The following is a 22681-nucleotide window of genomic DNA, read 5'->3' as shown; positions in this document are numbered from 1 at the left end:
GTCTCGAAGACGGTTGTGTGTCGAAGACGGTAATGTCGACGACGGGGTCTATGTCGAAGACGATGATGTCTACGACGGGTATTGTTGGTCTATGTCGACGACGACGACGACGACGACGACGATGGTGACTTTGACGATGACGACGATGGTGTCGTCGTCAAGTCCGGGACTGCGATGACAATGACGAAGGTGTCATCGTCAAGATAGGGATCTGCGATGACGATGACGAAGGTGTTGTCGTCAAGATAGGGACTGCGATGACAATAATGATGTCGATGACGACGATGACGGTGTCAAGGCCGAAAACTGAAAACGCTGGGCTATCTGCTGAAAACTGAAAACGCCAGGCTGATATGGGCCTTCTTCTTCTTGAGAAAACGCTAGGGCTCTTGCTGAGGTGCTGCCTGACTGCTGGGTGCCTGCCTCCTTATGTCCGTGCTTCTTCTGCTTCTACTGAGTGCCCAATGGGTTTCTTTTATAGATCTTTAACAATCTGCCCTACCTACTTTTCCAACAAACTTACAAAACGAATTCCAAAAGTCACTTTTAATCAAATGACTTATAAGAGGTGGTTCGCGCTGTAAAATACCTGCATGATGAAATGAATGTTCTTGTGCAAGAGAGGGTATGCAAGTGTGACTGGCCTGGACACGCACGTTCTACTAGAGGCTCACAAAGGTGCCAGGCTCAGTCCTAAGCTAAGACTCATGCTAGACTATGGCAGAAGCGTGTCCACGTGGCGCAAGTGAAGTGCGCACGTGACATCCCCCCCTGTTAAAAGTGAGGCACAACTGCCGAACTTATTTCTGTACTTCTGATGCTGATTGATGAATGCTTCTGATGCCGTGGATGCACAAACCAATGCTGGATGCACGCTACATGCGAATGCGAATGTAGAAGAGGTTAGGGATCTTGTCTCCAACTCCTTCCATATCCGCATACAAAGCTAGGAGATCTTGGTACTCAAATCTGGGTTCTCGTGTAGCCGATGTCGATCTTCTTTCAAAGACATGGCAATGAAGATGGAATCTGGTAAATCCATGGTCGGAACTCAGATTCTTCAGGGAAAAAAGTTTGGGAGAGGTTCCTTGGGTTCTTGGGCTCGATGGTTCTTCTTGGGTTCCTTGGGGTTCTTGGTTCTTGAGGTTGTTCTTTAGGTTCTTGATGGTTCTTCCCTTGAGTTCGCGAAGCCAAAGCACGCACAGAGCTCTAATACCAATGTCAGGTGTAGTGGAAGCGAATAAGGATTTTGCTCGGATCTAGTATTCCGCAAACAAACACAAGGGACACTTTACTTCACTTGAAAGAACTAAACTGAACTTAACGAAAGAGAGATGACGAGAGAGAGAAAAGAGACGGCACAAGGATGTCGGGTCCCAACCTCAAGAACCCCCTTGCTCTGTTGCCAGAGCAAGTACTTTCTTTATTCTTGCACAAATGCTACTACAATGACCGGATGTTGAGATGCTGATGCTAAGGGGTACTGATGCTGTGGTATTGGGTACTGAGGTACTGAAGGGGTACTGAGGTTCTATGTCGAAGACGATGATGCCAACGACGGGTACTGCGGGTTCTATGTCGAAGACGGGGAGGTCGACGACGAGGTCTATGTCGAAGATGATGAAGTGGATGACGAGGTACTAAGGGTCTTTGTCGATGACGGTGAAGTCGACAACGGTAGCGGAATGAATGTTCTTTGCTCAAGATGAGTGCTCCGAACTGTGCTCAAGGTTCCTTTTAGTTCTTATGGAAGGGAGAGCCTTCCGTTCTTGATGAGAGAATGCTATAATCACAAACAAAGTGAATGGACACTATGCGTGCAAGTGTATGAGACTGAGAGATAGAGAGAGAAGAGAGATACGACACCAGAGACGTTGTAAAACCCTCCTCCGAAGGCCCCACTCTCGTCGGCGAGAGTGGTCTACTTATGATTGCACAATCTGGTACAAATGGAATGCATGAGATTGATGCAAGTCTAGGCTATGTTGACGACTACGACGGTGACGACGAGGCTGACACTAGGGCTGAAATCTGCAATCTTTCTACTGCTGTCCAAAAACGCTATGGGCTGAAATCTGTTGCAAGTCCAAAAACGCTGATTTGGGGGCTGTTTTGTGTGGGTCTTTGACACTGAAAATCTGCAGGTTTAGGGCTGAAAACAGAGGTTCATTAAGGCTGAAAACTGAGGTTCTTTCCGGGCTGAATCTGCTACTTCTTATGGCTGAACTTGAAGGTCTTCTACTGCTAATCTCTGCATTGCTGTGGCTGAAAAACGCTGCAAATCTGCATATGCTGGGATCCAAAAACGCTAGGCTGAAGTGTTTCCAAAAAACGCTAATGAAGGTCTTCAAAAACGCTGGCTTGTTGGGTTCTACTGTCGAGGATGCTGATGCAAAAACGCTATGTTTGAGCTTGCTTCTGGCGAGGATCTGCTGATGAGAAAAACGCTAGGGGCAAGGGTCTGATGGCGATGGTCGTCTTGCTTGGAGGAAATCCACCAAGGGTCTTGTTGAGAAGTTGCTTGTTGAGCTTGGCTCCTGTTGCCTCTTCTGCCAAATAGTGCTAGATCTAGTTTGCTTATATACAAACTTAGCAAAATTGCCCTACCTACTTTCCAACAAAAGTCACTTAAAAATAATAAGTGAAAAATGTCAAAAATAAGTAAAATCGGCTAAATGCACTGGAAAATTCCCCTGAAGGATTCTGATGGGAATTCTTATGATCATGCTGTGTGCAACCAGAGGATATGCATCTACACTAAGTGTCTGGGCATGCACGGTCTACAAGTAGACTCACAAAAGTGCCAAATCACTTCTAAATCTAGACTGGCTGGACTGACTGAACCCTGATCATGTTGTAGCTTGTCCACGGACACATAGGGTTGGATGTGTCACGTGACATCCATAGAAAACCCTCGTGACTATTTGACACCCCCCTTGTCAGGTGGGATCATCGGTCCACGATCTTCGAATAATGTGGACTGTCCGTTTATTCTCACGAATAAAAATATTTCGACTGGTTGAGCCCCCGCGACTCGAACCCACCACCTACTCCACCGGAGGCCATGACTCTCCCAGTAAGCTATCGCGCCCCACTTGAATTGGAGGTGTCAACATAGAATCGTATAGCAAAAATGACGGGGTGCGGATCACATGGTGTTCACTTGGAGATCACTTTGGGATGGTCAGGGTCACACTGCAATCACTTTGGGATGGTCGGGGTCACACTGTAATCACTTTGTAATGAGTGGGTTCACAAGGTGATCACATGTTGATTGGGATTCACATGGGGATCACTTGGCTTTCACTTGATGTTTACATCAAATTTACTTGGGGTTCACTTTAATTGTGATCACATGGTGATCACTTTGGGATTAAACCGCCATCGGACGGTGCAAAACCAATCCCGCCGCCCCCAATTAATAGGGACCATTGATCCCACCTGACAGAGGGGGTGTCAATTAATCACGAGGATAGAAAACCACAAGTCACTACCCCCTCTAGAGTGCGTAACCGCCGAATGATGGCTGGAATGAATGGATCTCCGAAGGATCGTACGCCCGTGTATGATCAAGCCCATGTCGAAGATACCGTGTATTGCAACAGTCACTGAGAGACCGCTCGGACCACCATCGGATGGTGTCCTGGCAGGAGGTAACTTCATCCTCTGTGAAAAACACTAGCCATGTGGCTGCTGTCCACCCAAAAACGCAACTGCGAGGTGATGAAAACGCTGCTGTCCAGCGGGTTTCAGCGTGCTCGTACGCTCCTGGCATGGTCCAGAGCGGTGCAGAGGCTGTAGGGAGGGCGGGGAATCATGTAGCAACCCATAGTGGGCTGAAAACAGAGAAAAACAGCAGGTGTATATGGCTGAAATCTGATGATAAACGAAGAGGATCAAGGCCGGCAAGGCACCGGATGCCAAGCCGGGTTGGTGGTTGCAAGATCCGGGGTTGGAAGCCCAGTGCTCCCCCTCTGTTTAGCAAACGCTGCCTTGCTGTCCAAAACAGCAGCTCCCCAAGAGAGACGCTAGGGGTAGAAAAAACGCAACCGGATGAGGGGATTTCTGTCGAGGAAAGTGCCCAAAAGTGCCAGCATTGGCAGCCAGGAGGTGATCGCCACCAAGGAAGCAAAATCGCAGGTGGAAATGGGGATTTCCGCGAGGAAAACGCTCCAGATGTTGTTGCTTGCCTGGCTTTTGCTGATTGCTGGCTGATTCTTGCAGAAAACGTTGCTGATGTGAATGCTTGGAAAGAGTACTTGATGCAGAGATGCGCCTTGGAACACGGCAGAGCCTGAAGCTATTGATACCATGTGAGTGCGCGTGTGTGGAAGCGTGAGAGGGGGGGGAGAGAGAGAGACAGAAGACCACAAACGCTATGTGTAGGAAAGGCCCCCCACTGACTACCAGAGCAAGAGAACCTGGAAGTGGGTACTCTCTTGGCCCCATAAATAGGTGCCCAAGGGGAGGTAGGGCAAGGCCTCGTAAAAATCGTCACGACCCCACATAAAAATGATAAATGGAAATATATGAGGGTGCCCGGACAAAGGTGGGCGACTGGCCCCAAACAGCCAACCTAGACTATGGGTGGCTAGCCCGGAGACATACTAGCCGTACATGTATGCCCTAGACCTGCAAAGCAGCAGAGTGGTGTAAGTCTAACACTATGGAGATTGAGGTGCTTATTAGATCAGTCTCCTTTGTGCACAGCTTGTGGGATACTACTAGAGACATAAATGCTAGATTGGCCCTTCAGTCTTCCAGACAGTTAGCTCTTCAGAGGGACACTTCATGCTGGTATACAAAGATGACATCATGGTTTCAAACGCATGGCTTCACCATGGACATGCTGTCCCCTCTCTAGTACTCTCTTCAGGCACCCTCGATGTCTCTTACACGGGTGAAGATTACTAGACTCATTTGTCAGGACCCGATCCAACTGGATACCAAGAGGACACGGATAGAGCCTCCACAAGAGTTGGGCACGAAGATGGCTTTCTATAGAGAGCATCTTCTCCACCTCACAGGAGATGGGTTTGTGATTCGACCCAGCTACATGGACACCATATGTCTCATGGTCTGCTGTGTGCCATTGGTCAGATACGCACATCCTCACATCAGCTGGAGATTGAGATTGGTAGATTTAGAGGGATACTAGCAGACAACAAGATATGCCGCTTATGCCAGCTAGAGCTAGAGACAAAGCTACATTACATATGTCATTGCACAGTATATTATGAGATACTGGGCCGTTTCCACTGCTTATTCAGAGAGGGTTTCAGCTCTTTCTCTAGGGTCATGAGTTATGAGGATCAGAGATGTCTTGGTCTATATCTACTTGAGTTACACAAATATAGACACACTTTACTGGGGAGAGATAGAGAGAGACAGTCCCACATATAGATTACAAATTTCTTTTCACTAGATGTGGTATAGCCAGAGGAGCAGCCATCACTGCAGAGCTCGGCCCCCACTCTCTCGACCACTACGGACACTCTAATCGACCGAGCACTGAAGCTATGGAGCTTCAGACGGCCATGATTGAGGAGAGGAACTACACAGCAGTGTGACATGAAACGTTTCGGGGTTTCGTGCGTTTCGGGGATTCAAAGAAAGCGAAACACAGGTTTCGTTTTACATGTATGCACCTATAATTATACATTGAATATACATACAAACTTACTTGTAAAGACATGTAATACCAAAATCTAGATGTGAGACTTGAGTCACTTGTGAACAGGGCATCAATTTTTTGAGGCGGCCTTTGCACATGGCTTAAAAATTCCCCAAGGGCGCGATTTAAGGTCAACTAGTCAAAAGGGGGCCAAAAAAAATAATCTTCTTGTTTTACCTGTTTCGTCGTTTCGTTTCGCCGTTTCGGGGTTTCAGAGGGCCGGAACGCATTTTTATGTCACTATGCTAGTACACAGCATTGACGGAGACTACAAGAGAGGATTCGAGCCATACTCTCTCGACATCTAGATAGTATCTTTGTTCTAGTTCTTTTTTGTATCCACCCTTCTTTTTGTATCCAGACATGGTATCAAATTCACTATTTTGTAACAGTTTGGTCTTATAGGTCATTTTGGCCTTTTGAAGACGTTAATATAACATTTCATTTCATCTCTCTCTCTCTCTCTCTCTCTCTCTCTCTCTCTCTCTCTCTCTCGCTCTCTCTCTGAGAGGGTAAGGAAAGCCATTGACAGGATGAAGATAGGAAGAGCACAGGATCATGATGGTCTGGTAGCATAGCACTTTATCCATGCCAGAGATATGCTTGCAGAGCTTCTTGCTATGATGTTTAATAGAGCCATATATGAGGGTTTTCTCGAGACTTGGAGTATGTCCACGATTGTGCCTATCTTCAAGTCGGGAGATCCTATGCTTCTCGGGAATTATTGCACCATCATGGTTGGTCACACTCTGGCTAGGCTATATGCATCAATTCTTGAGCATGAGTTGAGTGGATGGGTAGAGAGAGAGGGCATACGGGCAGCAGGACAGGCAGGGTTCAGGAGAGGTTTCTTTACTCCTGACCAGATTTTGACAATCAGAGCCATTATTGAGGAGGGTAGACACCATTGCAGGATTATATATTGTAGCTTTGTGGATTTCCGCAAAGCCTTGAATACAGTGCCACAAGCGAGACTCATACGCAGATTGCAAGACATGGGGGTGCCCACAGAGCTGATTTGGGGGATCTTAGCTTTATACAGGACAATGGTAGGACATGTACGCACTACTCAAGGCATGTCCGACATGGTTCACTCCACCATTGGGGTGAAGCAGGGTTGTCCCCTATCTCCGACTCTCTTTGGGATATATGTAGATGGGTTTTCAGATTATGGACAAACAGAGGGTGATAGAGGTGCTTAGCTTGCAGGGACATGGATTGCGTTGCTATTATATGCTGATGATATTGTGCTGATCTCAGATTCTCCAGAGGGGATGCAACGTCATTTGGATGCATTGCATGAATTTGCACGGGACAGTGGATTGTCTGTGAACCTTGGTAAGACCAAGGTAATGTTCCACTTTTACATATGGTCGAGAGACTCTGGAGTATGCTGATACATACACTTATCTTGGGGCGGTTTTCAGCGGTCCAGTATTTTCTCTGAGGCATGCAACAGATACGCGATTGACCAGAGCCTATGCAGCATTGGGAGGCTTGAGAGGATATGTTCTGTCACCTGACACATCCGACCCTATGTGTCCGTGGACAAGCTACAGCATGATCATGGTTCAGTTCAGCCAAGTCAGTCTAGAATAGGAAGTGATCTGGTACCTTTGTGAGTATGTCCGTGGATCGTGCATGACCGGTCACTTAGATTAGATGCATATCCTCCGGTTGCACACAGCATGATCATCAACATTACCATCAGAATCCATCAGGAGAATTTTCCAGTGCATTAATCTATTTCCCTATTTTTGATATTTTTCACTTATTATTTTTAAGTGACTTTTGTTAGAAAGTAGGTAGGGCAATTTTGCTAAGATAGTATATAAGCAAACCAAAGTTAGCACTTTCTGGTAGCAGAGGCAGCAAGAGCACACGCTCAACAGACAACTTCTTAGCAGAACCCCCAAGAGGCCTAGCGTTTTTGCTCCACAGCATCAACCTAGCGTTGTGGACCAGATCAGCTAGCGTTATTGGATCTTGCAGATTCCTGGCGATAGCAAGAAGCAGATCAGCCCTATGTTAGCAGATTTCCACAGCAGGACAATTTTTAGCCCTAGCGTTTTTGCATCTGCAAGACAACTCAACGTTTTTGCAGATCTTTGCGACGGAACCTCATTAAGCATCAACGTTTTCAGTTTTCAGCAGTTAGTACCCTCAGTAGAACCCCCTAACCTCGCAGATCTCACCTTCCCGCAGCAGATCCTCGCCGCACGGTTAGATCCCATGAAGTTTGCAGATTCAGCCTGGAAAACGCAGATTTCAGCATCTGCGTTTTCAGCGCGTCGTCGTCATCGACATAGAGTCAGATTTCAGCCCTTAACTTTCTCAGATTTCAGCCCGTCTCGTTGTCGTCTTCGTAGTCGTCGACATCGTCAGCAAGTCCAAGCATTGTAGAGATTTGTGCAATCATAAGTAGACCGCTCTCGCCATAGAGAGTGGGGCCTTCGGAGGAGGGTTTGACAACTTCCTGGTGTCGTATTCTCTTCTCTCTCTATTTCTCAGTCTCATGGACTTCCATTCATAGTGTCCATTCACTTTGTCTGTGTCCATTGCACTCTCTCATTAAGAACGGAAGGCTCTCCCTTCCATAAGTAAAAGGAACCTTGAGCACAGTTCAGAGCACTCATCTTGAGCAAAGTTCAACATTCATTCCGCTGCACCTTACATGTTCGCAGGTTCAGTTCCAGGAACCTCGGACAAAGCTTTGGCTCTTTGACACTTTGGTCACCTCGGCCATGCTGTACGGAGTGGAGATATTGGGCCCCTCAGTTGATCATCATAGCAGAGCTGGCAGTACTGATGGATGGAGATGTATGGAGAAGCCCTTGGTGTCTATGATTTCTCGGATGATTAGGGCCAAGGCCTCAGTACCACATGACATTGTTAGGGCGGAGCTCGTTGCTCCTCCATTGGTAGTGGAGGCACTCACTCGATTAGTTTCATTTATGCATAGCACCTGGGCTCTCCCTAGAGACAGATATGCTCGATTAACACTAGAGTCTTCGCGATAGCTGGCATTGCAGGGAGATAAGTCATGCTGGTATGCAGAGATGGCATCTTGGTTTCAATTACATGGCTTTAGTATGGATCGGCTACCCCCATTTCAGTACTCTCTGGATGCACCCACTGTAACAGACTTGGACACTCCAAGTCAAAAATCAATTGCGACAAGACCAAATAACCACTTCAAAACAATTCACAGATCACAATAGATTTGCATTGGCCCGGCGGAGTTCCGTGCCTATAGATATTGGCCCCAAAGACTGGCGCCCCTTTCGGTATTTCTTTTTATATTAATCAGTTCAAAGTACAAGAGAGTGGCTAGGGTTTCACTCTCAGACTCTGCGTCCAGATGCTCTGAGAAGTGAGGCCCTCACCACTAATTTAAAGGTTACAAGGGATGCCCAAAAGCAGAGCCCCAAAAGCTTTTAAAAATAAAAAGCATCAGTTCTCTCTCTCTTAGAGAGTCTCTTAAAAAAAAAAAAAAGGCAAGTTCTCTCTCTTTCTCATGGCGTAGAGAAAAAGCAAGATTCGCATCGCTCGTCAAAAAAATAAATAAATTTATTATCATTATTATTATTTTTTCAGCCTCCATGATTTTCGGAAATTAGGGTTTCTGGCAGAAATTAGGCTTTGCAAGAATTTTAGGGGTTCTGGCAGAAATTAGGGTTTCTGATGTTCGCCACGTCATCACTTTGTGACATACCCCCCTCTTGAAAGCATTGTAATCGACCGCGATTACGCCTGTAAAACCGACAAAAGCCATAAACCGTCTTAGCAGACATTGATTGTTAGTACCTACGTACTAGGAACACACATCTAGCACATGTACAAAATCGACAGTTACATCGCACGACATTAGAGGACATCACCAGAGATCACGGGACATCACATGACATTCAACATTCATTCGGATCTTAGACCATGATTTATCGGCAATGTAGCTAGCAATCACATCTAGGTCCAATCAGGACCTCATCGATGTCCGATTGACTAACCCCTATTGCAACCATGTCTATTCGAGATCAATCAGACCAAAATGCTGCAGTAATTTCGGCTATCAGTTCCTGCACTCAAAAGAAGTCAAGAACAAATCAGTATCATTATCAGGAATTCCATTTCATAAAGTCATCCAGCAGAATACTGTCAGCTCTCAGTATCCCTGAAGCTCAAAGAGACATCAGTGACTTTAGTATCAAAATCGAGGCATTTGTTGACAAAGGACGGAGTAATTCCCCTCTTGTGCATCCCACTGCACCAGATCTTCGGCCAAGCTGAGTTTCTGGGTTCCGTTTGGAGTAGACTATGCTAAACCAAAACATCGAGGTAAAGTTTCACAATCCGAGGAGTATCTGCTAGGTCCTCCTCCTCCATCCACTTCGCATCAAATGCAGGAAAGTTCTTGAACTAAACCAAGAACTGCCTTCAGACTTTACCTTTCTTCGTATCGTTATGTGCCAAAAATGTGTTCAGGAACAAGGATCTCCTCGTTTTCTTCCACTTCGGGTTGCTCATCAGGCTCCCCATTATCAGGCACATCACCCTTAACAGGGTTCAAGAGACTCACATGCAATGCATTATGAATCCTCCAAGTATCTGCCAGTTTCAATTGGGAGGAGACATCATTTATCTTGTCAGTGATCTGGAAAGGTCCGTAGTATCGCATACTAAGCTTTGGAAAAAGCCTCTCCTTTCCCTTTTTCTTTCGTAGGCGTGCCTTCTCAAAAGTAAGAGCACCCAATCATCCTCCTTCAATTTCAAGTCGCAACGATGGCGATCCGCTGCCTTTTTCTGTCGTTCTTGAGACTCCTGCAATGTCTCGCGAACCTTGGGAAAAGCCGTATCCAAATCTCGCGAATATTCATCCGCTTCAAATATCTAATCTTTCGTGCTCAGGAAGGATAGAACGTTCGCAGCACTTTCAACAATCTCACATGGCGTCTTCCCCGTCGAAGAGTGTATCGTGTTATTGTAGGCAAATTCCACCAAAGGTAAGTTCTTTTCCCATTGAGTCTTCTGATCCGAGATACAAGACTTCAATAAATCTAAAATCACTGAATTGGCAATCTCAAATTGCCCGTCAATCTGCAAGTGGAACGATGACGAGAACTGCAACTGCGTGCCAATGTTCTCCCAAATTGCCTTCCAAAACAAACTCATAAATCTGGGGTCTCTGTCGGAGAAAACCGTCTCAGGCGTGCCATGTAATCGGAAAATCATCGTGATCATTCTGTATTCTCGGGAGATCAAAAAAATGAAATCCATTTCAATAGTTTCCCAGGGGCGGGTGGGTATGGGTAAAGGCTGTAACAATCCCTGTGCCTTATGCCTGTCAAACTTGACCTTCTGGCATACCAAGCAACTGCGCACAAACTCTTCCACATCCTTTTTGAGTCTCGGCCCAAAGAAGTATCTCTCTACCCCCTTCATGGTGGTAGCAATGCCGCGGTGACCCGTAAAAGGTGGACAGTGGCATTTAGTCATAATCTTATACCTCAACGGCTGTGTAACGCACAACATAGTCTTTTTCATCAAGTAGCCTTCCCGAAGGGAGTATCCAGCTAGTGTCTCCCCATCCCGTATCCGTGTGAAAATATCTGCAAAATCTGTATCTGTGGCATACTGATCGACCATATCCTCGAAGCTCCTATGATGTATCGCGGAAATAGCCAGAACCAACGGTTTCCGAGACAAAGCTTCTGCCACCACATTCTTCTATCCCTGCACATGGACAATCTGGAAGTGGAATTGTGACAAGATGTTCGCCCACCTCATCTGCTTTTCCGAAAGCTGCTTCTGTGACAAGAAGTAGCGCAAACTCTGATGGTCTGTAGAGACAGTAAAATCCGCTCTGAGTAGGTAATGCCGCCACTGAGTAAGAGCATGGATAACCGCGAAAAGCTCTTTCTCATAGATTTGTGCTGTCATCTCCGGCCTAGAGAACAAACGGCTCTTGAAGCTATGACATGGCCTTCTTGCATCAAGACCGCACCCAGACTACGACCATAAGCATCACAATATACTTCAAATGACTTCTGCAAGTCCGACAAAGTCAAAATAGGTCCCGTAGTCAATTTCTCTTTCAATGTCCGAAAGGTAGTCACCTCTGTGGGTCCCCACGAAAAAGGTACTCCTTTCTGTGTCAAGGTATGCAAAGGGGAAGCAACCTCTGCAAACTTTCGTATGAACCGCCTGTAGTACGAACACAGTCCCAAGAAGCTTCTAACTTCATGGACATTCCTCAAATCGGGCCAATCACGAATAGTCTCTATCTTGGCCTGGTCCATTTGCTCTCCTGCTGCTGCTGACACAATGTGTCCCAAAAAGTGTATCTCTGGTAGGAAAAATTCACTTTTCTTTGCATTAATCACTAACGTGTGATCTCGTAATGCCTGAAAGACTTGAAGCAGATGATCTTTGTGTTCTGCCTCATTCTTGGAGAAAACAATGATGTCGTCAAAGAAAGTGCCAACAAATAGCTTGTACTCTCGAAAAATCTGTCCATCATCCGGTTAAATGTCGCAGGAGCATTGGTTAAGCCAAAAGGCATCACCAAAAACTCAAATAACCCAAAAGTCGTCCGAAAAGTTGTCTTGTAGACATCTCCTGGCGCTATCTTGATCTGATGATATCCACTCTTCAAGTCAATCCTGCTAAAGCACGAGGATCCCTGTAACCTGTCAAGTGTATCATCGATCCTAGGAATCGGAAATCTGTTCTTGATGGTGATTTTGTTGAGAGCGCTATAATCGATGCACATTCTCCAAGATCCGTCTTTCTTCAAAACCAACAACACTGGAGAGCAATACGGTGAAGTACTAGGCTGGACAAGACCCTTTTCCAAGAGGTCTTTCATTGGGTTCATAATCTTTTCATTCTGTACTCGGCTCACACGATAAGGTGGCCAATTCGGTGGCGTGCTTCCAGGTATCAGATCAATGGTTTGATCTTCAGGCCCTTTGAAAAGAAATCGGCATGAGTGTGGAGAAAAATCTTGGCGTTCTTTTGATCAGGTCAAAACATATTCAACCTTTATCCAACGTTCAGTTCTCTCCCAAAAGAATGAGTAAGAAACTGAAGTTCATCAAGTACAATCTCTAAGCCCTTCATTTATCAAAGTCGCTTTCTCAGCCCGGTAGTCAACCACGGCGTAGTTCTTGTGGTACCAAGGGATCCTGAGTAGAACGTCACTCGTGTGCCCTGAACACCCCTGTCATTGCAAACAAAGTTTGCCAATGCTCGGTGTAATGGCAACATCCCATCGGGGTGCCAGTCGAACTACCTCTGCCTGTGGCGTCAGTCTGTCGGGCGTAATTCCAAATCGAGCCGCCAATTCCAAGTGAAAAGAAGTTGGCCTTGGCTCCTTCAAAAGAGCTTCCTGATCCTTCACTTTGCCCCAAAAGCAGCAAAGTTTGTACTTTCATTCATTAGATTCGGTGCAGATCCCACGCCATGTGGTACCAGTTCTGATTCTCTATCTGCCTTTTCTGCCACATTCCTCAGCTGCTCCCGAACTCTCAGACCTGTCGTCGTCTTTATCATTCTGTTCTTTCTGTGCCTTATTAGGGCACTTCGCGGAGATGTGTCCCTGTTCCCCGCATCCAAAGCACTTCCCCTCTCTGATGAAGCGAGCTCTCTCCTCAGGAGTAAGCTTGGGTCGTGCATCATTTTTCTCTGGGTTGCTCTTTTTCTTTCTACTTTCATTCCCAGAAATCTGTTCGGCTCGTTGTGTCATGGCCTCATCTATGGGGTGGGTCAGACTGCTAGAGTGAATGGCAAAGCCCCGCTTCGCATGACCAATCAACTCTTGAATAGAAGCTGACTTCTGTTCCAAGCGTAGGCAGACCCAAGGTAAACCGCTCAATCTGTTCTCTGAACGAGATCTTGAATGAAGAGGCGGGTAGAAAAGAGCTCCAGAATCTTTCACAATAAGCATTGATTGTATCTTTCTTGGTCATCCGAAGATGGTTCCGAGCAGCTCGTACATCTTGTTCATATTCTTGCGTCAACCAAGAAGAAATAAAAAGCTTCTTAAATTTCAGCCATTTAACTGGCGCACTCTTGTTAAAAGAAGCGTAGACCACCAAGTACGAGCATTCCCCTTAAGGTAAGAGGTAGCTCTCCGAATCTTGGAGTGCTTTGAATAGCGTCCTCCCGCGAAAGCGATGTCAAACTGCTGCATAAAGACAAAGCCTTCGAAGCATCTGAGTATCCTGAAAAGTATCAAACTTGATCGAGTGGCCACCTTCCTTAAACTCTCGGATTTTCTTGCTTTTATCTTCGAGAAAGTCATACTGGTTGGCTTTGTAAAAATTCTTCTTGTTCGCATAAAACTTTCCGTCATCGGAATCTGAGCTGTCTGTAGACGAGTCCTCAGTAGAACTGTCAGTCTCTGGGCGAGATGTAGCCTTCTTTGTCTTTTTCTTGCCCTTTCCGAAGCTTTGTTTCTTGCTTCGCTTTTTACCTTTTCTGTCTTCTTCGCTCGAATCCGAGGAGCTAGAAGAACTATCAGAAGAAGAAGAAGAAGAAGAAGAAGAACTGGGTACTCCTTCAAATCGAACACGCTTCTTCTGTTTGCCGTGCTTTTTGGCTTTCTTTTGCACGTCAAAAAGCTGAGCAATCCGTGCATCAACCACGTTCTCCAGTTCCTTCTCCGTATATTTTCTTGGAGGCAGAAGGTTTCTTGAGAGCGGGTTTCGGGAGTGGTGTTGTGGTTCTCTACCACTCCATTTGTACCTCTTCCAAAGAGGTCTGGTTCATATATTTTGCCATCTTCGGGTCCTTGGCAAAATTGAGCATCATCTTTGTTGCATCGCTGATCAAATGGCGACGCTCCATCTCTCGCCGCTCCGCCTAAGTAGGCCAAGGCGGGCCATACTCTCTGCCGGAATCTTCGTTGCGATCCTTGCCCGCATCTCCAGATGTAGAGGGAGTCGACTGATCATTGCCTGAAACCATAGGTGCCGCGGAAAAAAATTTCGGGGATCGGATTTCCCGTAGAAGAGAAATCGGCCGTGCTCTGATACCACTGTAACAGACCTGGACAAGTTAAAAATCAATCGCGACAGCACCAAATAACCACTTCAAAACAATTCACAAATCACAATAGATTTGCATTGGCCCGGCGGAGTTCCGTGCCTAGAGATATTGGCCCTAAAGACTAGCGCCCCTTTCGGTATTTCTTTTTATATTAATCAGTTCAAAGTACAAGAGAGTGGCTAGGGTTTCACTCTCAGACTCTGCATCCAGATGCTCTGAGAAGTGAGGCCCTCACCACTAATTTAAAGGTTTCAAGGGATGCCCAAAAGCAGAGCCCCAAAAGCTTTTAAAAATAAAAAGCATCAGTTCTCTCTCTCTCTCTTAGAGAGTCTCTTTTTTTTAAAAAAAAAGCAAGTTCTCTCTCTTTCTCATGGCATAGAGAAAAAGCAGATTCGCGTCGCTCGTCATTTAAAAAAAATAATATTATTATTATTTTTTTCAGCCTCCGCGATTTTCGGAAATTAGGGTTTCTGGCAGAAATTAGGGTTTTTGCTGTCCGCCATGTCATCACTTTGTGACACCCTCCATCTCCCTCACTAGGGCGGAGATTACCAGGCTCATCAGACAGGACTTGAATCAGTTGGATACAACCTACACATGAGCTAGGTACGAAGATGACTTTCTATAGGATGGTTTTGTGATCAGACCAAGGTACATGGATACATCTATCCCATGGGATACGATGTGCTATTGATCAAATACGCACATCCTCACATCAGCTAGAGATCGAGACAGGCAGATTTAGAGGAATACTTGCTGAGTCCAAGATTTGTCAGGTGTGATAGAGTTGGGGCGGTCCCGTCGCCCACGGATGAGGGGGCCCTCTCGACATCGACGCAGATTGCGACAGAGGATCCATACCATATTGGCGCGACATAGGATCCGTCCCGACAGAGTGCCTACCTTGGAGGACATTGAATCTCTATAGCCTTTTGGTTACTGATGTATATGTATATGATGCCTCGATTGTCAGAGAGCTCCATTGTATCAGCTCACCCTTTGTATTCCCTTTGTATCAGCTTTCACCCCACCCCTACCCACTATTTTCTTTTTAGTTCTTTGTACTTTTTGTACCCAGACCTGGTATTAGATTCACCACATGTAACTTTTTGGTCTCATAGGTCATTTTGGCCTTTTGAAGACGTTAATATTACATTTCATGTATTTTTCATTTGAGCACTAAACAGTCACTCTATAATCCTTTCCATGCAAGTTTAGACATACCAAGTCCAGCTTCCTAATGAATAAAATCATTGCTTAGTGCAAGCTCAGTAAGTGTGAACACCTCTTAGGCGTGCTTGATGCACTGAGCCTCACCTTCATGGATTGGTGGTTGGGGACCTTGGTTTTATTGACGAGACTCGAAGATCGTTGGGGATGAGGTGACATTTCACCCTTACTTGCCATGTATGGATAACCATACCATAAAAAAAAACTTCAGAGAAAGGATATGACTTGAGGGAGTGGAAAATGGATAGCACTATGGCAGCCGTTCAAAGTGCCTCCGTAGATTTGTGAGGCTAAAGCACATAGTCAGGATGTTGTTGAGCTTTGCACTATGTCTAGATCTTGTTAAATGTCTTCAAGATGAGACCCCAAGCGTATGAGCCTTGAGGTGACAAGCTTGAAGTTTGTATTCTCAAGCTTTGAATTTGGGCTCACTACACTTGTTCTCAAGATTCAGATGATGCAGAAATTTAATGATGATTATAAAGGATATATTGAAATAATCCAAGGCTTAAGTTCATCTCTGAATATCAGGGTATGGAAACAAGACCTTCAGGTCCAATATGAAAGCACCGATCATGTGATAACATGGCCTTACATTTTGAAAGGTTTCTAACTGTTAAGAAAAAACTGGGTTGAAATTCGAGTCTGTGTCAAACTTGAGTGGAAGCCTTGAGAGCTGTGCAAACTTCATGGATTCAATTTTAAGGTGTCTGGAGTTGAGGGAAGGATTGCCTTGGGATAGCTTGTCGATCATAGTTCTTTGATCTGCGCGGATAGAAAAGGTCTGTAGTAGCACTAAGAGTTTGCTGCATTTTCAAATGTCCTGACTCTCTTATTTGAGTCACAAGATCTAGATTTGCCATATGATTTTAAGCATCTGTGCTTGCTGTGTGTGGAAGGCTCATCGCATGCATATCTTGGATGAAGAGCTTTCTTATAGGCACATAAGTAGACTTTTTCTTTTCTCCCAGGGGGGAGGGAGGAGTTGATTTGCTTCTATTTCGTAAGACTCTGTTACTTATTGGCATATAACACATGTTCTTGCAAAACTTCTCAATGATGGTTTTGCCTCTGCAATAACTGTATTTGGCATATAACTGCAATAACCTTGGTGATTCGCAATTTTGTGTTTTTTTAATGTTAAAAAGAAAGGTAGTATGCAACATTAGAAGCATGCCAAAAATATGTGCAGGTTTTCCCTGTAGGACAAGTACACTTGCATATGCCAAGATTTGGGGACCACTTCACCTGGAGCAAGATAACGACTTGCATTCATAATGTTGTGGTTGGAAGATTATGGATTGATAATTATGGAGAAATTGTCATACGTAATCACACAACAGGAGAGATCAGCCGCATTCGGTTTCACAAAGCCACTAGCAAAGAGCAAGGGCGCCTTACAGGAAAGGTAAAGTCTCAATCAAATTACAATTGTTCATGATTGTATTTAGCATTATATGTCTTCTACTTCTTCTTTTTTTCCTCTCTCTCTCTCTCTCTCTCTCTCTCTCTCTCTCTCTCTCTCTCTCTCTCTCTCTCTCTCCCTTCATGATTGTACTTCCCTGAGCACATAGATGTGCACCCATACCCCCTAGAGATAGAGCCCCCCCCCCCCCCCCCCCCCCCCCCCCCCACATGTATGATATACCATGTATCTTGTATCCTAGCCTCCCATGGATCACCCGCTCCCCCTTTACTGTAGAACCACATTTTCTTACTTTGTACTTGTGTCCTTTCACGATAGATGGACGGCACACACTTGTATATTTGATTTGTCTCATAGGTGACTTCGGCCTCTAATGGACGTAAAAAAATCTTTCTTTCTTTCTTTCTTTCTCTCTCTCCTGCTATCCACCGTTTATAGCTCTAGTAGTGTTTCTGTTTGGTTAGTTCCTTTCTTTCTTTTTATCCAGACCTTGTGTCAAATTCACCATGATGTAACTCTCTGGTCTCATAGGTCAATATGGCCTTTAGAAGATGTCAATATAACATTTCATTTCATCTCTCTCTCTCTCTCTCTCTCTCTCTCTCTCTCTCATTTTGTATAGACTCTAGCTCGGTTGTTGGAACATATGTCAGCCCTCTTATCGCTCTTTACCTGATGCATGCCATATTTGCATCATTGAGTATTTACAAGATGATTTTTAGCTTTCATGTACAACTTGATAGCGGCACCTAAATTATGATGGGAGATAGTAATAAGTGTAAGGATCTTGACAGTCAGCTTGATTAACTGATTGGAATTATCCTTATTTTTTTGCTGAAGTTGCAATTCATGTGGCATTGATGAAGAATAAAGACGTATTTTTTGTGGTTGTCTCACAGCCCAGTTTGGCCTTTTAATAGATGTCGAATATGATCTTGCCTGGTTTCTGTGTCAGTGGGCATCTCTGCTGTTAAGTGTGCATGCTTGTGTGTTTCGTATGTACGGGTGTTCTTGTGCTTTTAAGTCCACCCATCAAAGAGACCTGAATCAACTCCTATGCGGTTCGTTTGTGGTGTGATTTTGCTGGACAAAGAGTTTTTCTTTTTTCCTTAGATGAAGGCAAAATCTAAAATTTGCAGGCTTGATCTTTCCATCTTGAGAATACAAATCATGATGGCTAACATTTCCCTTCCAGCTCCTTACTTATGGATGTTATCCTGTTTGGTACCGACTATTGTATATTTCTTAAATAATCTAACCTTTCCATTTTCTCAAAGTAGTATAATACTGCCTGAAATTTGTTCCGTCTTCAATGCCACAGGTATTTGATAAGAACGGCATTTTGATGTGCTCCTTGCTTGGCAATTACATGAAGCAAATTACTATCATTCCAGAAACATCTTGGACTCGAAAGAGTGCCTATGGCGATACAAATTACTTGTGGAAATGCCCAGCTCTTCCTGAGGATTATGAACAGCAGTACTGCTTCTCTCGGTTTACAATTGGTTTAAATGGTATGTTGTTGTTATATGGTTTGAAAGTAGCTACTCACTTGGTCCTGAGTGTCCATGTTTTATCTAGCATGTTAGTCTAGGGACCTACATTCTAGTGATCGATGTTCTTGTTTTGTGAACTTGTAGAGATGATGCATACTAACCCCATACCTTCGTAGAAGTGATGATTGGTGGGGGAGAATGCCCATGGAAGAGTCGCCATGCCTCACCTGACTCTTGGCTCAAAAACAGCTGGTATAAATCCTGCTCTGTCAAACGGCGAGAAGCAATCCGTGACTGCTTGTGAGTGATGACTCCTAAAGTACCTCACTCTGAAGTCGGGCTCTGATCTCTCTACACTCCTCATCATACCAGCTATTATGGGGTATGCTTCCCAAACATCGTCGCTACCCAGGCTCAGTGTGTGGGTATGCCTGTGTTGGTGCATCCTGCAGTGTCTCTGTCAAATATAAGTGAGCTCCTCTAGACGTCTCCCTGGATCCTCTCTGCATAAGCGTCTGTAGATACCATCTATGTAGAATCAGTCTCCGAAGTAAAGTGTTCGGGTATGTGGATGTCTGTGCCAATCGGGCTGAGCTGAACTGGAATGAGATGGTAAACGTGAGGAGGGCATGATCTACAGCTACCCCGATAGGCCTGAGCCTGACTATAAAGTCTTGAATAAAGGGTATGAAGCTGGGTTGAGCCAAAACATAATCCATTGTGCTATCCCCATGTCTACGAGGAAAACAAGTGAACCCACTCAATGTTGGAAATCTTTGGAGGCCATTCAAGATGGCAAGTCCATGTGCAATGCCCATATCTATCAGATATCCCCCATATCCAGTGTGCTCCTCATCCTGCAAACACCTGGCCAATCCCATATCATTGACATCCAATTATATTCAACATTTCCTTTGAGGTATCGTAGAAAGCTGTCTAACAATAGTGGGATCGTAGAAAGCTGTCTAAGACTCGTCCTTCCTAGCATTAAAGTCTCCTAGAAGAATGACGTCTCCATCCCTAGAAAACTCCCATATATCCTCATCCAATATCATGTAGGGTGACTGCCCCCTGTGCGATGCATAATGAGATGTGTTGGGGGCAAAATGGCATATTGTGATGTAGAGTGGCCTCCCTATCTTCGCTCTCACTCTAACCCACATATATTTGGCTTGCTCATCTCTTCGAACAGTATGAATGAGGGTCTGAAGCTCTTCCCTGAATAGGACTGCCACACCTCTTGACCCACGTTCTCTATGCGTTGATCTCACATCGTGCCTACAAGTAGTCTCCCAATGGTATCCCGTCACTCTAGGTAATGTGCTGCCAGGAATCTGATGCGTCTCCGAGTAAAAAATAATCTCTTCCCTTAAAGCTATCCTCAAATGTGCCTACATTTAGCTTCGTTGATCCATTACAATTCCATGCTGCCATTTCAAGGCTGTTCCCATATGTCTCGACGGTGCGTCTTTCCAACACCACTACTCTCCCTCCCTCCCTTGTAGAAAGTAACTTTCCCTTTCTTTCTCGTTGCCTTGATCTCTGGCGTCAGCTCTTGCATGTGTGCTACTTGTGTATGAGCGAGGTCATCAGCCAAAAAAATCCCAGTTTGCTTGAGTGTTGGTCTCTTCTTCAAGAATTCCTTCCTAGCTTCCAGTGTAGGGAAACGTATAATGAGTGTCTTTCCTTGGGACTTCCTTTCTCATCACTTCCCTTCTTGCCAATTCTTCAAGCATCTGTGTGTGTGGGTTTAGAAATACCCATGCGCTTCAAGAGCTCTTGCACTCTTCATCTACTTTTCCAATGTTTGAGACCAATAACATGCACATGAAGAGCTCTAGTCTTCCTCTTTTGCTCGTCCTCAATTGTCATATTGATGCTAGTGGATGTCCGTGTGGCTTCATGCATCTTATCTTTTCCTTTCTTTGCATCCTTGATCCACTTTTCAGCTTTGTCAACCTTCTCTTGTATTTTGAATAGGTCTTGTCAACCTTCTCCGCCCATGAAGAGGTTGTTCGTGCCTTCTGCTCTTCCTCTTCCCGTAGAGTTTTCACCTGCTCCTTAATGCTTTCGAGCTCCTTTATCATTGAGGGTTGATTTTCTCTCCCCTTTGGGGAGGTGTTTTTACCATAGTCACAAGGGACGCATTCCGGGACAGGGGACGGGGCTCAAATGGATTTTTAGTGTAAAAAAGAGGGCGGGACGGCAAGTGGGGACGGGAAGCCCGAAAAAGGGAGTCTCCTGTTATTATGGTTTTTACAAGCTGCGAGTTCTCCCTTGAGTGCTTCGATCAATGCATCCTTTTCATTCATGCGTTCTTCCATTTTTTATTTCCAGGGCTCAAAAGCAGCAAGGGCATCCTCTAGTCTTTTTTGCATCACGCATTCCATTACATTCACTTTTGCTCTTACTAGAGTCTACATTTCGACCTTCAATGATGTGTACATCTCGTCCCACTTACTAAGCATTTCTTTGTCCAACTCTTTCCTCATATCTACACACACAGAGGAGAAGAAGAAGAAGAAGAAGAAGAAGAAGAAGAAGAAGAAGAAGAAGGAGAAGGAAGAAGGAAGAAGGAGAAGGAAGAAAAGGAAGAAGAAAGAAGAAGAAGAAGGAAGAAGAAGGAGAAGGAGAAGGGGAAGGGGAAGGAAGAAGGAAGAAGAAGAAGAAGAAGAAGAAGAAGGAAACTATCCCAAGAGAGCTTAAAGATCTATCTGACGAGGTCTCTTGGGATAGTTTCCTACGAAGTTAAAATACTCCTCTTCTCTTAAAGATCTATCCGACGAGGAGTTTTGAACTCAATGGCATAATCGATCTACCACACTTGGGTGATAGAAAGGTTATACCATTTCCCTTTTTTCTTAGCGCACACACACACACGCCCGAGAAGAAGAGTATTTTAACGTCGTAGGAAACTATCCCAAGAGACCTTAAAGATCTATCCGACGAGGAGAGTTGAACTCAAGACCTGTTATTCAAGAGGAAAATGGCATAACCGATCTACCACACTTGGGTGATAGAAAGGTTATACCATTTTCCTTTTTTTATTAGCGCACATCCACACACACACACACGAGCAGAAGAGTATTTTAACATTGTAGAAAACTATCCCAAGAGACCTTAAAGATCTATCCGACGAGGAGAGTTGAACTCAAGACCTGTTATTCAAGAGGGAAATGGATGGCATAACTGATCTACCACACTTGAGAAATGAAATGAAATGAAATGTTATATTAACGTCTTCAAAAAGGCCAGAATGACCTATGAGACCAAACTGATACAGAAGTGGTGAATCTGTTACAAAGTCTGGGTACCTTAGTGTACTAAGCGTGAAAAGTGTGAAAGTGTGAAAAACTAAATACAAAGTATCAAATAAACTTCTTAGGAGCATTCTGGGTGTCTGGCTAGAATGCTTCTAATCCTTTGTTGTAGTCTCCTCCGGTGAAGTGTGCTTCTGCATCTCGGTCGTGGTCGTCTCGATTACCTAAGCTCAATCGCCCATGTCAATGAAGGTGCCTTTGGTATGGATGTGGGTACTCCTTTGTGCTTGTTGTTGGTCTCTTGCTTCTCCTTCCCCTCCTGCTTCTCTCGATCCGAAGAAATCTGTGATCTGCCTTTGAGGCTGTAATGCTCTTCGTCTTCTCATTAGATTATCCCTGTGCTGATGTATTTCCAGTAGGTACAAGCCTAAGCATCTTTGATCTTGGTATTGCATGACTCTATCTAGAGGTCCAAAGCCTTCTTTAAATAGGCAATGGAAACGCCCACGTATCTCATAGTATACGGTGCAATGGCATATGTATTGTA

At 44.9% G+C, this 22681-nt stretch overlaps 1 protein-coding gene across 5 annotated transcripts in view; it reads left to right on the top strand.

Annotated features, from left to right (window-relative positions):
- The window catches only part of LOC147439542 (uncharacterized), a 93525-nt gene that overhangs the window by 64332 nt on the left and 6512 nt on the right, over positions 1–22681 (top strand). For 4 of the 5 annotated variants that reach the window (XM_086485364.1, XM_086485363.1, XM_086485366.1 and 1 more), the window contains 2 exons: positions 17145–17360; positions 18700–18892. In XM_086485364.1, coding sequence (XP_086341490.1) covers positions 17145–17360; positions 18700–18892 — 409 coding nt within the window. Of the gene's footprint in view, positions 1–17144; positions 17361–18699; positions 18893–22681 lie in introns of those variants that run through there. The other variant, XM_086485367.1, reaches the window with a different exon arrangement.

Source organism: Adiantum capillus-veneris, chromosome 16 (genome assembly GCF_014529385.1).
Source record: "Adiantum capillus-veneris isolate H3 chromosome 16, ASM1452938v2, whole genome shotgun sequence".
NCBI classification, from domain to species: Eukaryota; Viridiplantae; Streptophyta; class Polypodiopsida; order Polypodiales; family Pteridaceae; genus Adiantum; species Adiantum capillus-veneris.
The sequence above is the reverse complement of the archived record's forward strand: the minus strand, read 5'-3'. Positions and strand labels throughout refer to the sequence as shown.